The sequence below is a fragment of the Salvelinus alpinus genome, chromosome 5 (genome assembly GCF_045679555.1).
Source record: "Salvelinus alpinus chromosome 5, SLU_Salpinus.1, whole genome shotgun sequence".
Taxonomy (NCBI): Eukaryota; Metazoa; Chordata; class Actinopteri; order Salmoniformes; family Salmonidae; genus Salvelinus; species Salvelinus alpinus.
Window position 1 is genome coordinate 66,994,004 of NC_092090.1, and position 14,974 is coordinate 67,008,977.

General features: G+C 46.1%; 1 protein-coding gene and 1 long non-coding RNA gene across 2 annotated transcripts in view; both read right to left on the bottom strand.

Annotated features, from left to right (window-relative positions):
- Positions 1 to 1,031: 1,031 nt before the first annotated feature.
- On the bottom strand, positions 1,032 to 3,092 carry LOC139576566 (uncharacterized). Its single transcript, XR_011675147.1, has 2 exons — positions 2,915 to 3,092; positions 1,032 to 2,578 (listed from the first exon to the last, which is right to left on the bottom strand). It is a non-coding gene; the product is annotated as an uncharacterized lncRNA (long non-coding RNA).
- Positions 3,093 to 4,493: 1,401 nt separating this feature from the next.
- LOC139576565 (semaphorin-4C-like) overlaps positions 4,494 to 14,974 on the bottom strand; it is a 47,271-nt gene continuing 36,790 nt past the window's right edge. Inside the window, exons 4-15 of the mRNA XM_071402795.1 lie at positions 14,812 to 14,874; positions 13,126 to 13,224; positions 11,060 to 11,156; positions 10,822 to 10,941; positions 10,099 to 10,250; positions 9,373 to 9,548; positions 8,863 to 9,007; positions 8,424 to 8,637; positions 6,980 to 7,095; positions 6,175 to 6,332; positions 5,724 to 5,815; positions 4,494 to 5,534 (exon numbers count right to left, since the gene is read on the bottom strand). Of these exons, the coding sequence (XP_071258896.1) occupies positions 4,630 to 5,534; positions 5,724 to 5,815; positions 6,175 to 6,332; positions 6,980 to 7,095; positions 8,424 to 8,637; positions 8,863 to 9,007; positions 9,373 to 9,548; positions 10,099 to 10,250; positions 10,822 to 10,941; positions 11,060 to 11,156; positions 13,126 to 13,224; positions 14,812 to 14,874 (2,337 nt within the window). The 3' untranslated portion in view covers positions 4,494 to 4,629. The remainder of the gene's footprint in view (positions 5,535 to 5,723; positions 5,816 to 6,174; positions 6,333 to 6,979; positions 7,096 to 8,423; positions 8,638 to 8,862; positions 9,008 to 9,372; positions 9,549 to 10,098; positions 10,251 to 10,821; positions 10,942 to 11,059; positions 11,157 to 13,125; positions 13,225 to 14,811; positions 14,875 to 14,974) is intronic.

Below are 14,974 nucleotides of genomic sequence, written 5' to 3' on the forward strand. Positions count from 1 at the left end.
AGTTAGGTACTTTACACCACTTTCTGTCCCTCTGACGCTCCCTATACAGTATACCCACGGTCCACCTTCTTCTCTCTCTCTCTCTCTCTCTCTGTTGCCTGTGTGTGTGTGTGTGTGTGTGCGTGTGCGTGTCCGTGTGTGCATTTGAGTATGATGAGATGACATAGCCATGGTTGGTGACCTATAAAGAGGGGATTAAAGCAGTTCTCTGTGACCCAGCTGTGTACACCGTGACGTCACACTCCCACCCCTCCCCACAGCTGGGTCCGTCTGTCTGGCACACTGAGAGCATGTGGCCTCGCTAGCACCAGGCATACAGGCAAAGCAGCAGGCACAACGTGAACAGGGAAGAGGAGACTGAATGAGCGCTAGACATGGTAATGCAGGCCTTGAAACAGGAGAAAGAATAGGCCTAATACAATAGATTAATAGGCCATATGTCGGGCCTAATAAAATAGAATCAGGCCTAATAGAATATAGCCTTGGCTCCCAGGCTTCGCTCAAGGTGAGGTTCAAGTCTGTGACAGAGGCTTAGTAAAATATTATAATAATAAGCTTGGCGCCTAATATAATCTTCTTTTTTTTTAAAGGATTCCAAAAGGACAGGGCCAGTCATCCTTCTTTGAGATGTTACAAATTGTCTCTCCTTCTTTATGAAGACCTTATATCATCATTATAATTCCCCTGTGAGATAAAGAATCTTTAATGAGGTATCTTACTTGAGTTCTTACATAACATGTTTGTGATGTTTGTTTCCTGTTAATTATATTTTACCGCTGGTAAAGCTCTTCCCATAGCTACTTGTTTCAATTAGTGAGAGTATACGACTACATCCTTTGCACATTCTGCCTCTAATGCACTGAATGCTCAGGCTGCTATTGCACTAATGAGCTGAAGCACACTGCGATTTTCATTTGCAGCATGTATAATGTTGTACCCTTGAATGTTGGATAACAGAGATGTTTATGCTTACACCCATACTCTTGGTTTGATTATATCCATGAACCACCAGCACACACACACACACACAATTTGGGTCGATCTCTACTTTTATTCATGTATATATACACATATAAAAAATAAGGACATATGTACAATGATAATAAATATCGACATGTTTGTACAAGCGAAATAAGTTACTTAACATCCTTTAAAAAACAAACAAAAGATTGTGAACGAACAGGCAGAGGAACCTTTGCAACTTAAAGCCAAAAAGGAAGAAATGAATAATAATGATAATATAACAATAATAATATTGAATAACAGCAGAATCGAAAGCCTTGAGAAGACTGTGGAAGGCATTGTTTTTGACAGGTATATTGTAATAACTAACTATATCCAGAATTGTTACACACGGGCAAATATTTATTTTGGTAGCTTTAGCATTTTATTTAACTAGGCAAGTCAGTTAAGAACAAATTCTTATTTTCAATGACAACCCAGGAACAGTGGGTTAACTGCCTTGTTCAGGGGCAGAACGACAGATTTTTACCTTGTCGGCTCGGGGATTCGATCTTACAACCTTTTGATTACTAGTCCAACGCTCTAACCATTAGGCTACCTGCCTCCCCAACATCCCCTAGCCTAACATCCCTTTTGTGAGTTTGATGGAGAACTTTCTTTTAAGACAGTTTCATGACTTATCAGACATAATGTCCATTGGTAGACAAATCAGATAAATATCTATACCAATCTTAACAGCTCCTGTAGCTGTTGATGCATAATAGATGGTTAAGTGTCTGAACCAGTGCTTGGTAACATATTAAAACGTACATATTTTCAAATTAAAGGCATCTATAAATATTTAAGATTTAGTATCAAACCTTAGATCATCAAATTATGAGTTATCATTTGGTTTTAATGAGGTTGCTGTGCTTGGTTGGTTCTATGACGGTTAAAGTTTTTTGTTTACCTTTTCATGAGCTAGGGAATCAGGGATTCGCTTCAGTAGATTACTACTGACATGTAAACAGGATGTTGACCAGCCACGAACATTTTGCCTTCTGAAAGAAATTAAGCTCTAAATAAAATATGCAGGAAAGTTCTAGACATGAGAGTTCTTTGAAGTGAAGTTGGACGGACTGTTGAAACTTAAATATCAAAGTGGAATAATAAAATAATATTAAATAATAATGTTGAAGAGAAAAGAAAAGAAAAGCAACTGCAGTCTACTTTGGCTCATCCGAAGGTGAAGAGGCACGGCAAAAGAAAACATATTAAGATGTATTCATGATGAAGTCCTTAACAACTCTAACCATATATTCTTTTTTCCCTAGAGAACATCAGTGTAGGCAAAAGTTTGAAACATGATAAACTTCTTTTACAATTATGAGCATGTTATCGGAGATGTGTACAGTACATTTGCAGAGAAGGTCATGCAACACTCGGATGAACTAACCACTGATGGCCAAGTAAGTAAGTACCTCTTCAACTCAGGGATCGTTGCAATATTCTACATCGCCTTCAGCTGTCTCTAGTCTACATTGTGGAGAGAAAGAAAGAAACGTTGTCACCCTCTTGTTTCTTTCTTTGTCTTGTGTTGTTCTCTGGTCCCTGCTGATGTGTCACACAGCCACCCCTGGAAGACAAAGCACAGGAAGGGGAAAACTAACATGTTAGAGTGGGCACACATAGTGATAATTGTATATGAAAGGCCACTTCCACGAGAGTAGAGATGACGCAGCATAATAAAACAACTATGTTTAATCTCAAAGGCTGTAAAACTCTTGATTGTGACACTCATTTTTCTGGCTCGGTCTTTGGGTGCCTCTTAGGATAGGTCCAGAATTGTTCACGCCAAGCCATAACAGTGACATAGGAGTCGGCATGACAGCACAAACAGATCTTGGGCCTGACTAGAATCTTTGTGTGCCTGTAGGCTTTTAGAGAGAGAGAGAGAGAGAGCGAGCCATACCTCTGATTGATGTGCCTCTGATTGCTCTCTGGAGCTGTTGGTTTGTCACAGGCCATTCATCTATCTTCCATCTGTTCTCTGCTTGTCCCTCCAACAGCACAGGGCAGTGTGTGTTTACAGTTGAGTGTCCATCCTTCTCTCTGTGTTCAGGCTTTCCACAGTGGTGCCAGGTCATTCTCTGGACGTCATTAGGTAGGTGGGTGGGGTTTAGGGAAATAAGTGGTTAAAGGGCGTGTCCAGGTACAGTGCTGCTCCGTCCCCTCCAGGACACACTAGTACATCCACCACGTTTGGCATTCAGGGCGGTGCAGGGAGGGAGGTCCTTTTGGCAATTCAACTCACCACCAACCCCGCCCAGACACAAACATACTATGTAAAGCAATTGTTGAGACATCCACTGCAGTCGCAACAGTTTAGTGAGAGTTGACCTACATTCCCCCGTGCCATCCCTGCTACTTTACTGAAAACAATGCCTTTGTCTCATCTGAAATTCAGAATAATAAGCGAGTGTGCTATTGTAGGTTCTGTTGTGGGATTATGTCAAACAGACGTGTCCATAACCATATCCCAAGGAAGTGTGTAAGCATCAGAAGGGGTTTAAATTCCCATCAACCACTTGTGTAAATGTGTAGTGTAGTTATTGTAAAAGTAGTGCGAAAATGTATTTACTAGTGTGGAGGTTATTTGGGGAGATATCTACTTTGTGCAGGGATATGAGACGTTTGTACACGCTTCCATCACATTCTCATTCACAGAGAGGCGCTTTAAAGCCATTGGTCTCTATTTGTCGCTTCCGTAGTCCGCAAGACATAGAAAAAGAACATAGAAATGTCTTAATTTAAATTGTCACAATATATCAATGTGGCAGGGGTTGAAGACTTTCTCAGAGGATAGACTGGCAACGTGAAAAAAGTACAAATTGAGCCGAGAAAGTCTAATTAAGAGTTTGTCCTTCATGTAAACCCCCCATGTCTTTCAAACAAAACTCACTTCATTTTCTCTCTCTTTGTCCCACTCGTTCCTTCCCAGGTTTTACCCCCTGAGAGGGGAACGTGATTGTCGTCATGTTTTTGGGATTCATTTGTCTTTTATGTGACTCTCTCACTCTCTTTGCTCACAAATACAAAATTGACTTACTTACTCCCGTGTTAAGTGCAGCAAGCGAAAAAGTCCTCAACAGAACAGGAAAAAAAGCCAGCCAGCTCCTCCATCTTTCAGTCAGTCAACTCGTGCTGCTTGCTTTATTGGTTTAGTCCTGAAGCTACAACCTTGTCATGAGTTGTTGGTCGTCTCTTATCCTGAAGGAGTTCTCTCAGGAAATCTCTCCATTTGTTTGAGGTGTAGGCTCTCTGAGTTCAATTGTCTTTAAATACCGAATTTACACAGCTTGGGATTTGCACAGTGAAAGCAAGTGAAACTGGTGAAGAAGGTAAAGTGTGACAGTCAGTGTGGCGTATGTAATACCAGGAGAGGATGCTGAGGAACGGGTTGGTGTGTGTCACATCACATGCTGTGTGCAAAAGAAACATCTACCACCAGTCACAGTCAGCCAAACGAGCACTGGCAGAAAAAAAGAGAGAGAGAGCATGGAGCGAGAGTGGTGTCGAGAGAGAGAGAGGCGTCCTCTAAAGGAGGGAGGTAGGTTAGTTGCCGTTCGTTGTCTATCTTTTCATTTTTTTCTTCATTACAACGGGCATGGAGAAAGACGACTGCTGCTACACAGACGACTCTTCAGGGTTGGCGTCAGGCAGCACGCTCCTCTGCTGTAGGGTCCGACGCAGCTCCTCCTTGAAGGGGCTGGAGTAGTCGTTCCCGCCCCCGCTTAGCCCCAGCCCTCCTCCACCAGAACCACCCCCGCTAACCCTCTCCTCCCCGGCCGAGCTCAGGTTGAGGCGGATGTAGCCATTGCTGCCGGAGCCCCTGATGTTGGTGAGGCTGAGCCGGCTGGGGGAGTGGATGGGCTGACCGGGGATGGCGCTGGGAGACGCCGTGGGGGCGTGGTGGTGGGACTGGCTGCTGGGGCACAGGGCGTGGCCGGGAACGATCTTCAGCGAGCCGTCTGAGTAGTAGTAGTTGGCGCCCGTCTCCCAGAAGCGGTCCTCGTCGCTGGGCATCTTGCTGGGCACGAAGGTAGGTGGCTCCTTGGGCAGGGTGATGGGGTAGACCAAGGTGCTTTCCAGGGGCTTCATCTCCGTTCCTTTACCTATGGCCAGCTTCAGACGCCTCCTCAGATACAGAGCTGCCACCAGTAGTAGTAGACAAGCGGCCCCCAGGGTGATAACCAGCACCCAGAACAGACCCATGCTGCCGTCAGGGGCCCGGGCTGCCATGACCACAGGAGAACTGGCCACCACCGACACCTGGTAGCGCTCCGTCTGAAACTTGACCCCCTGCTCCTCGGAGTAGCACACGTAGCGTCCTGCGTGCACAGGCATCACGTTGGGGACCACCAGAGCCTTCAGGGCCCGGTCGAAGCGTGGCCCCCCGGCCTCCTCGTCTCCTAGCTGCAGCTCCCGGTCATTGAGGAGCCAGGAGGGCTGGGCCAGGTTGGACACCAGCTGGCAGGGCAGCACCATGTCTGATTCTACCACTACTGTCACATTCCTCAGTCGAGAGTTGTCTGGGAGAGAGAGAGGGTATGTGTTAGCCAAGATGTTTAATTCCTGAACTCTTAGTTCAACTCAACTGAATTAAACTTGATTCAATTACTAAATTCTAAGCTCAAATCCATTCAATGACTATCAAAAAACTACAACTGTAGTGACCAGTTATTGCCACAAGGGGCCACCAGTCCAGTTTCTCTCCTCACCAGGGCTGGGGATGGCCACAGGCTTGTCAAACTTGGCTTTGCCCCTGCTGAATCTCTCCAGCATCAGATCCTGGGACAGGGAGGAGGTAGACCTGTGGAACAGAGAGCACAGAGAACAGACATTAATAACATGTTTTTCTGCTAATGGCCTCCACTTTCTGCTACTGGCCTCCACTTTCTGCTAATGGCCTCCACTTTCTGCTAATGGCCTCCACTTTCTGCTAATGGCCTCCACTTTCTGCTAATGGCCTCCACTTTCTGCTAATGGCCTCCACTTTCTGCTAATGGCCTCCACTTTCTGCTACTGGCCTCCACTGAGCTGCTGCTAGCACAGGTGGACCCAGCCCACTGAGCAGGGGCAGAGCAGAGGAGGGACCAAGTAGAAGAGGGGGAGGCAGAACCACTGAGCAGGGGCAGAGGGGGAGTGGAGGGGAGAGGCAGGCATGCTCACCCGCGGTGGAGGTCGATGCGGACACAGGCGCGACCCTCACTGTCCCAGGCACAGTAGGGGTCTCGGGACAGAAGGCAGTCTGGCTGCGACTGATAGCGGCTGCAGTTAGCCAAGGGAAGCTGGAGCACTTCTGAACGTGAGCCAATGTACAAGTACTTCTGCAGACATAGGCAGACAGAGACAGAGGGAGGGAGGGGGGTTGAGAGAGAGACAAGAGGGGAAAAAGAGAGAGGGAGGAGATAGAGATAGTTGAGGAGGATGGGAGAAACAGAAAAAGAACAAGTCAGACAGAGGGCAGCGGAGATAATGGGATAATCGCTCTCAATTACAATAACATTTTGTTTTCCCTCCCCTCTTCTTTCTCTGTTTGGCTAGAGAGCAAAGCTTGTTATGAAATAGCTGGCCAGGAAAAGCCTGGTTTAATTAGATAAGGATCAGCATGTGAGTGTAATGCCAGTGAAACAGAGTGGTGACACTCAGACATGTGAGGGCATAATGGTGATGAGTAGGGCCCGAAGTCTTTCCTTGTTGCGTCACATGATCAGGGAATACTCTTGGTCCAGTGATGGTCTATGTGTAAGTAAACTCAGAACGGCCCATAGGGCAGGACCCAACCTCCTGTTTCTGTAGTGTGAGGCAGCTTGATGTACAAGTACAACTTGATGGTCTATGTGTAGAGCTGGGGAAAACTCCTGACCCTAGTGATGGTCCATGATGGTGTAGGGCCAGGGAGAACTCCTGGGCCTAGTTATATGGACTATATGTACGGATGGGGAAATCCCCTGGCCTTAGTGTTGAGTGTTACCTTGGTGTGAGAGATGGTTAGGCTGTCCACTGGCTGGGGAGAATCAAACAGCTGTATCTCTTCAATCACATGGGCCTCCGAGCCGAGGATCACTACCCTCTGTAACCAGCCGTCCGCTAGAGGAGGAGAGGAGAGAAAAGAGGGGGGGGGAGAGAGTAGGAGAGGAGGAAAAGAGAGTAGGAGAGATGAGGAGGGAAAAGAGAAGAGGGGATAAAGAGGAAAGCAGAAAAAAGTAGGTCGGATGAGAAGAGAGGTACATCATTTCAGAATGTTGTACTGTAGTTTACTCTTTGGGTAATATTGGGAGCAAGGTTACATCCCCTGCATTGAAAGGCAATTGAGCTGCTGCTGCCGGCGGTGTGACCTTGTGTGTCTGTCTGGGTGTATGGCACTTTTATGAGCAGAGATCTGCTGTGTGTGCTGAACCTGCCCTGCCTCCTGCCCTCACCACAGTGGGACTGTCATGGATAATGTGAGGGACTGACCCTGGACCCTACGGGAGCCTGGCACAGAGCAGAGCAGCAACACACACACGCGCACACACAAACACGTAAATGCTGTATCATGCATGACGTATCATGCTCCTCTCTCGCTGTGTCGAGAGCATTTCGGCTAATCCCCTACTCCCATCCTCCGTTCCTAACCATCCTCGCCAGACTTGTTCTCTCCGCATCAGCTGTCACCCTGCTGCAGTTAATAGCTAATCAAGCCCGCAGCCCAATTGGCAGTGTGTACGTGTGCCAAGGGCCCCGTTGAGTTTGTGCTGTGAAGCAAGGCAGCAGGGGGCCTGCCAAGCTACTGAGCCCATCGTCAGTCTGACAGTCATGGGCCTCCAACACACCGCAGGCACAGTCAGGGATTCACTCTACACTGCACTGCAGTGAGTGGAATTCTAAGTAGTAGGCTACTTAATGGGAAGTAGCTACTGCAGTTGGATGTACTGTATGTTATTGATGAAAGGCATCGTCTCCCGACAGGCAGTGTTCTTCCTAGGCCACATGTGGTCTTCAACCGTCTTCAACCGTCTTCAACCGGCCACGTAGCTGGAGTCGTCGTGCTATCTGACGTGAGACAATCTTACGGAAGTAGGATGAAGTTGTCCTGAATCCACCTGAACACTGATCTCAGGCAAACTGTGGGTCTTGAGGGTTTTCTCAGGAGGGTTGGGGGTTAAAGTAAACTGATCCTACAGCTGTGGTTAAGGGCATCTTTGGTGGGCATATGGGTTAATCTGGGACCTGTCTTGGTCCTATACTGTTATGTTGCGTATGGGAAGTTCTTACACAGTACACTGATCTCAGTCAGTTTTGTGTTTCCTCCATTGTGGTTAAGCTTAGGAACGGTGGTCAGGTCAAAAATATTCGGAATCTTGCGGCAACTTCAAACTCGACCATCTTCAGTGGGTAGATTCTTAGCCCACGCTGTACGCCCTGTCAGTAGCTACCTGTGCCTAAGAAGAGCATGTTATATGCCCGCGTGTCCAGGGCGCTGACCCGGTCCACTGCCAGGCGGGTGAAGTTGATGCCCTTGGTGAGCAGTAGGGGGCGAGCCTGAGCCTTCTCCTCCATCAGAGGGTGCTTCTTGGCAAAGTTGAGGGTGGCGTCTGGCAGCTGAAGAGAGCTGTTGTAGCCGTTCTCCCTATGCCAGCTCGTAATACACTGCGCCGTGAAGAAGAAAGGAGAGAAGAGACAGAGAGGAGAGAACAGAGAGACGTGAGAGAGAGAGAGAGAGAGAGAGAGGGAGAAACAAGGAACATTGTTAGTTGCGGGACAGGCTGGCATTGCTTGTTGGCTCTGATCACTCTCCAGACTCTCCCTGTCCAAGTCACTCTATTCCGCCGCCTCTCCCTCCCTCCCTACCTCCACCCTCCCTCCATCACTCACCGCTCCGGGCCGTGGGCTGGGGACAGTGCCAGTGTATCGCCCCCATCTCTGCGACGCGTCTCTGTACTCCTTATAAGGGCCATCAAACACCTTCTTCACCTCCCCTATCTGGTACTGACACACTGCTGACACATCCACATCGCCCCTGGGACAGGAGAGAACAACCAAACGACGGGCTTCAGGTTATTAGCGAGACGGGTTGTTTCTGTAGTCATTTTTGACATTGTCTGTTTGTATGAGAAACAGAATGATGGTTGTGCTCTACTAGGAGATAATAACAGAATTCAAAAGGTCCATACACAGAGAAGACACGTTAGCTGACTAAAGGCCGTTAAAACTGTCATTTTGGGCATAAGACAATATTTTCAAAAGAATTTGAAAAGTTTAGATAGTGTATACTAAGAAGTCACACCAACCCAGTGTTACAAAAGTGCTAAGTTAAGTTGGCGAGAGAGAGCCTATTCTCTTTGGCACCCCGGACCCCCTGGCGGTAGTGTTATTGTGACTCACCACTGGGCGTGGAAGATGCCATAGAAGGTGGTGGTGTGCCAGTCGGTGCCTGGCAGGGTGAAGACTGCCCGCAGGTTGTTGAAGGTGACGTGGCGCTCGGGGAGAGAACACACCAGCCTGGCCTTCTGGAAGGTGGTCCACTTCTTCTGCAGGGTCCTGGTGCCCCCCAGATCACCCTGAGGGGAGAGACTCACACGAGTCAGTCAGGGGACAGGAGTCAGGAGAGGTGGCATATTGCCAGTGTGGAGGGGAAAATCAGTTCACTTGCATTATAATTTGCTGATGGATTTTGATACCATTTTAGGATTGAATTGGGTGAGAAGAGTGGTCTGATAGACTTGGGAGGGGACAGAGGAAAAGTTAGGAGAGGTAGTCTAGGGGCAAGGGTTTATCCTTTGACCTCACCAGGAAAAACAACAGGTTGTATGATGTAATGATAGTGGATGGCAAACTCTGAGCTCATAACTCACAACTTCTCCTGATAACTATTGACACCTAATGAGGGTAGGACTGGGTGAGAAGAGTGACTGGAAAGAAAGAGTGAAAAGAGGGTTGGAAGTGTTTGAGTCTCACTGTAAAAAGGCCGTGAGCAGAGTAGGATTGAGTGGTTTGCTTGTGTGTGTGTTCCGTTGGCAGTGTGTGTGTGTGTGTGTGTGTGTGTGTGTGTGTGTGTGTGTGTGTGTGTGTGTGTGTGTGTGTGTGTGTGTGTGTGTGTGTGTAGCCTACCTTGCAGACGCGGGCCACCCTGGCCACAGTGAGCTCCGTGTCACAGTCCAGCTCTACAGCTCTCTCACTAAAGAAGAAGTAGATCTTGTCATCGTCCCCCTCCTTGCTTCCACTGCTCTCCCTCACCAGGGCCGAGCCCACAAAGTCAGGTTCTGATGGGACAACACACACACACACGATATATGAACACGCACGTATGACTGCACAGTCACACACACTGCCACCTCCACTCCCCCTAATCTCCCACCCTCTCACATGCGCTGCAATTTAACCCTCTAACCTCGTCTCAATTTTATACCCTCTCACTATCCCTCATCTCTCTCACCCCTCTTCCCTCACGTATCCCTCCTGTCCACTTTTCTAACCTCATCTCTCCACCTCTCACCCCTCCACCAGACTCTTTCACACTCTCGCCTGCTTTTTCCATCTCACTGCTTCTCTGCTCCTATTAGCTAGCCTCTAACCCAGTCCTTTTCTTATCTCCCGTGTCTCGTCTCCCTCTTCAACTCTTTCCCCATACATAGACTATCCTTTATCCCTTGCTTTTTCCATCTAACCCCTCTTCCTCTCCACTTTTCCTCTCCCTACTCTTCCTCCATCTCCCCCCTCTCTCCATCCCTTCTCTCTCTCTCAATTCAATTGCATTATTGGCACGGGAAACTCTCTCTCTCTCTCGCTCTCCCTCTCTCTCTCTCTCTCTCTCTCTCTCTCTCTCTCTCTCACCGTTGAGCCAGGCCGGCAGGTATTCACTCTTCATGCTGTAGTGTTGCTGTCCCAGGTTTCTCAGTATCACAGGCTCAGTACCCAGGAAGTTGTTCAGTGTGGCTGAATACAGCTCCTTGTCTGAGAGACACAGAGACAGGCAGGATAGGCACAATTAGAGAACAGTTACACATAGAACATAATAGAACAGAATAAATAGAATAAAACAGAATAGAATAAAACAGAATAGATGACCTACCCACTATAAGGCCTGTGTGGCCCTTGGCTGGGTCGTAGGGACACTTGCCCTTCCCATCCTCAAGGGAGCCAGGGTTGAGACTAAAGTGGTCTGCATTCTGTGGAGAGACAGAGGTGGTCAGTGGTCTGTGTCGACTAACACAGCTCCGGGCTCTGTCTGTCCGTGACAACATTTGTAACAGGAGCCACAGTCCTCGCTCCCTGCATCCACCACACTGTCTTATCATATCACCGTTACAAACACATGTAGAGCCAGATACCACGGCCTCGTTGGCATTGAATACTCTTTCCTTTGACACAGAGGATTCAGCCTTAGGGAGGATGTGGTGTGGAGGCGTGGAGATAGAAGATATGAGACATGACACCATGTCAGTGGTGCTGCTAGCTGTGAAGCCACCACAAGGACAGCTCAACTCTAATACAACTCTAATGCAATCCTAATACAACTCTAATACAACCCTAATACAACTCTAATACAACTCTAATACACCTCTAATACAATCCTAATAGAACTCTAATACAACCCTAATACAACCCTAATACAACTATAATACAACCCTAATACAACTCTAATACAATTCTAATACAACTGTAATACAACCCTAATACAACTCTAATGCAACTCTAATACAACTCTAATACAACCCTAATACAACCCTAATACAACTCTAATACAGCTCTAATACAACCCTAATACAACTCTAATACAACTCTAATACACCTCTAATACAATCCTAATAGAACTCTAATACAACCCTAATACAACCCTAATACAACTATAATACAACCCTAATACAACTCTAATACAATTCTAATACAACTGTAATACAACCCTAATACAACTCTAATACAGCTCTAATACAACCCTAATACAACTCTAATACAACTCTAATACACCTCTAATACAACTCTAATACAACTCTAATACAACCCTAATACAACCCTAATACAACTATAATACAACCCTAATACAACTCTAATACAACTCTAATAGAACCCTAATAGAACCCTAATACAACCCGAATACAACTCTAATACAACCCTAATACAACCCTAATACAACTCTAATACAAGTCTAATACAACCCTAATACAACTCTAATACAACTCTAATACAACCCTAATACAACTCTAATACAACTCTAATACAACTCTAATACAACTCTAATACAATCCTAATACAACTCTAATAAAGCTCTAATACAATCCTTATACAACTATAATACAACCCTAATACAACTCTAATACAATTCTAATACAACTCTAATACAACCCTAATGCAACTCTAATGCAACTCTAATACAGCTCTAATACAACCCTAATACAACTCTAATACAACTCTAATACAACTCTAATACAAACCTAATACAACTCTAATACAGCTCTAATACAATCCTTATACAACTCTAATACAATTCTAATACAACTCTAATACAACTCTAATACAGCTCTAATACAACTCTAATACAACCCTAATACAACTCTAATACAATCCTTATACAACTCTAATACAACTATAATACAACTCTAATACAACTATAATACAACCCTAATACAACCCTAATACAACCCTAATACAACTCTAATACAACTCTAATACAAGTCTAATACAACCCTAATACAACCCTAATACAATTATAATACAACCCTAATACAACTCTAATACAACCCTTTTACAACTCTAATACAACTCTAATACAACCCTAATACAATTCTAATACAACCCTAATACAACTCTAATACAACCCTAATACAACTCTAATACAACCCTAATACAACTCTAATACAACTCTAATACAACCCTAATACAATTCTAATACAACCATAATACAACCCTAATACAACCCTAATACAACTCTAATACAACTCTAATACAACCCTAATACAACTCTAATACAACCCTAATACAACACCCTGACAGAGGGAGGGGTGTTGACACACACACCCTTTTTGTCCCAAATGGCACCCTTTTCCCCCTATAGTAAACTACTTTTGACCAGGGCCCATGTCAAAAGTAGACCACTGAGTAGGGAACAGGCTGTCATTTGGGCCATTGAAAGCCACTCACGATGTAGGTGCACTTGGGCTGGAAGGCGTAGGTTCCACAGGTGTAGAGGTGGGTGTGGTTGTAGCTCTGCAGGAAGCGGATGTAGTTGAAGCACTCCGTCTGTGGGAGGGGGAAAGATGGGGCTGAGACTGAAGCATAATATTCAACCATTTATAGCAATAACCACTGGCTCACACAGTCTAAGGTGGTACTCAGTCTAAGGTGGTACTCAGTTTAAGGTGGTACTCAGGCTAAGGTGGTACTCAGTCTAAAGTGGTACTCAGTCTAAAGGGGTACTCAGTCTAAGGTGGTACTCAGTCTAAGGTGGTACTCAGTCTAAAGGGGTACTCAGTCTAAAGGGGTACTCAGTCTAAAGGGGTACTCAGTCTAAAGGGGTACTCAGTCTAAAGGGGTACTCAGTCTAAGGTGGTACTCAGTCTAAGGTGGTACTCAGTCTAAGGTGGTACTCAGTCTAAGGTGGTACTCAGTCTAAGGTGGTACCCAGTCTAAGGTGGTACTCAGTCTAAGGTGGTACTCAGTCTAAGGTGGTACTCAGTCTAAGGTGGTACTCAGTCTAAGGTGGTACTCAGTCTAAGGTGGTACTCAGTCTAAGGTGGTACTCAGTCTAAGGTGGTACTCAGTCTAAGGTGGTACTCAGTCTAAAGGGGTACTCAGTCTAAAGGGGTACTCAGTCTAAAGGGGTACTCAGTCTAAAGGGGTACTCAGTCTAAAGGGGTACTCAGTCTAAAGGGGTACTCAGTCTAAGGTGGTACTCAGTCTAAAGGGGTACTCAGTCTAAAGGGGTACTCAGTCTAAAGGGGTACTCAGTCTAAAGGGGTACTCAGTCTAAAGGGGTACTCAGTCTAAAGGGGTACTCAGTCTAAGGTGGTACTCAGTCTAAGGTGGTACTCAGTCTAAGGTGGTACTCAGTCTAAGGTGGTACTCAGTCTAAGGTGGTACTCAGTCTAAGGTGGTACTCAGTCTAAAGGGGTACTCAGTCTAAAGGGGTACTCAGTCTAAGGTGGTACTCAGTCTAAGGTGGTACTCAGTCTAAGGTGGTACTCAGTCTAAGGTGGTACTCAGTCTAAGGTGGTACTCAGTCTAAAGGGGTACTCAGTCTAAAGGGGTACTCAGTCTAAAGGGGTACTCAGTCTAAAGGGGTACTCAGTCTAAAGGGGTACTCAGTCTAAAGGGGTACTCAGTCTAAGGTGGTACTCAGTCTAAGGTGGTACTCAGTCTAAAGGGGTACTCAGTCTAAGGTGGTACTCAGTCTAAGGTGGTACTCAGTCTAAGGTGGTACTCAGTCTAAGGTGGTACTCAGTCTAAGGTGGTACTCAGTCTAAGGTGGTACTCAGTCTAAAGGGGTACTCAGTCTAAAGGGGTACTCAGTCTAAGGTGGTACTCAGTCTAAGGTGGTACTCAGTCTAAGGTGGTACTCAGTCTAAAGGGGTACTCAGTCTAAGGTGGTACTCAGTCTAAGGTGGTACTCAGTCTAAGGTGGTACTCAGTCTAAGGTGGTACTCAGTCTAAAGGGGTACTCAGTCTAAGGTGGTACTCAGTCTAAGGTGGTACTCAGTCTAAGGTGGTACTCAGTCTAAGGTGGTACTCAGTCTAAAGGGGTACTCAGTCTAAAGGGGTACTCAGTCTAAAGGGGTACTCAGTCTATGATGGTACTCAAATGTAAACAGAAACTTTTAGGATATGTACCTGGTTGTTCTTGCCCTTGGTGGCACACTCTCTCTTCTTCTCCTGTGGTGCTGGCCACTCAATCTGAGAGAGCGAGAGAAATAGAGAGCGAGAGAAAGGGAGAGAAATAGAGAGCGAGAGAGAGAGAGAAAGAAAGAAAGAAAGAAAGAAAGATAAATATATA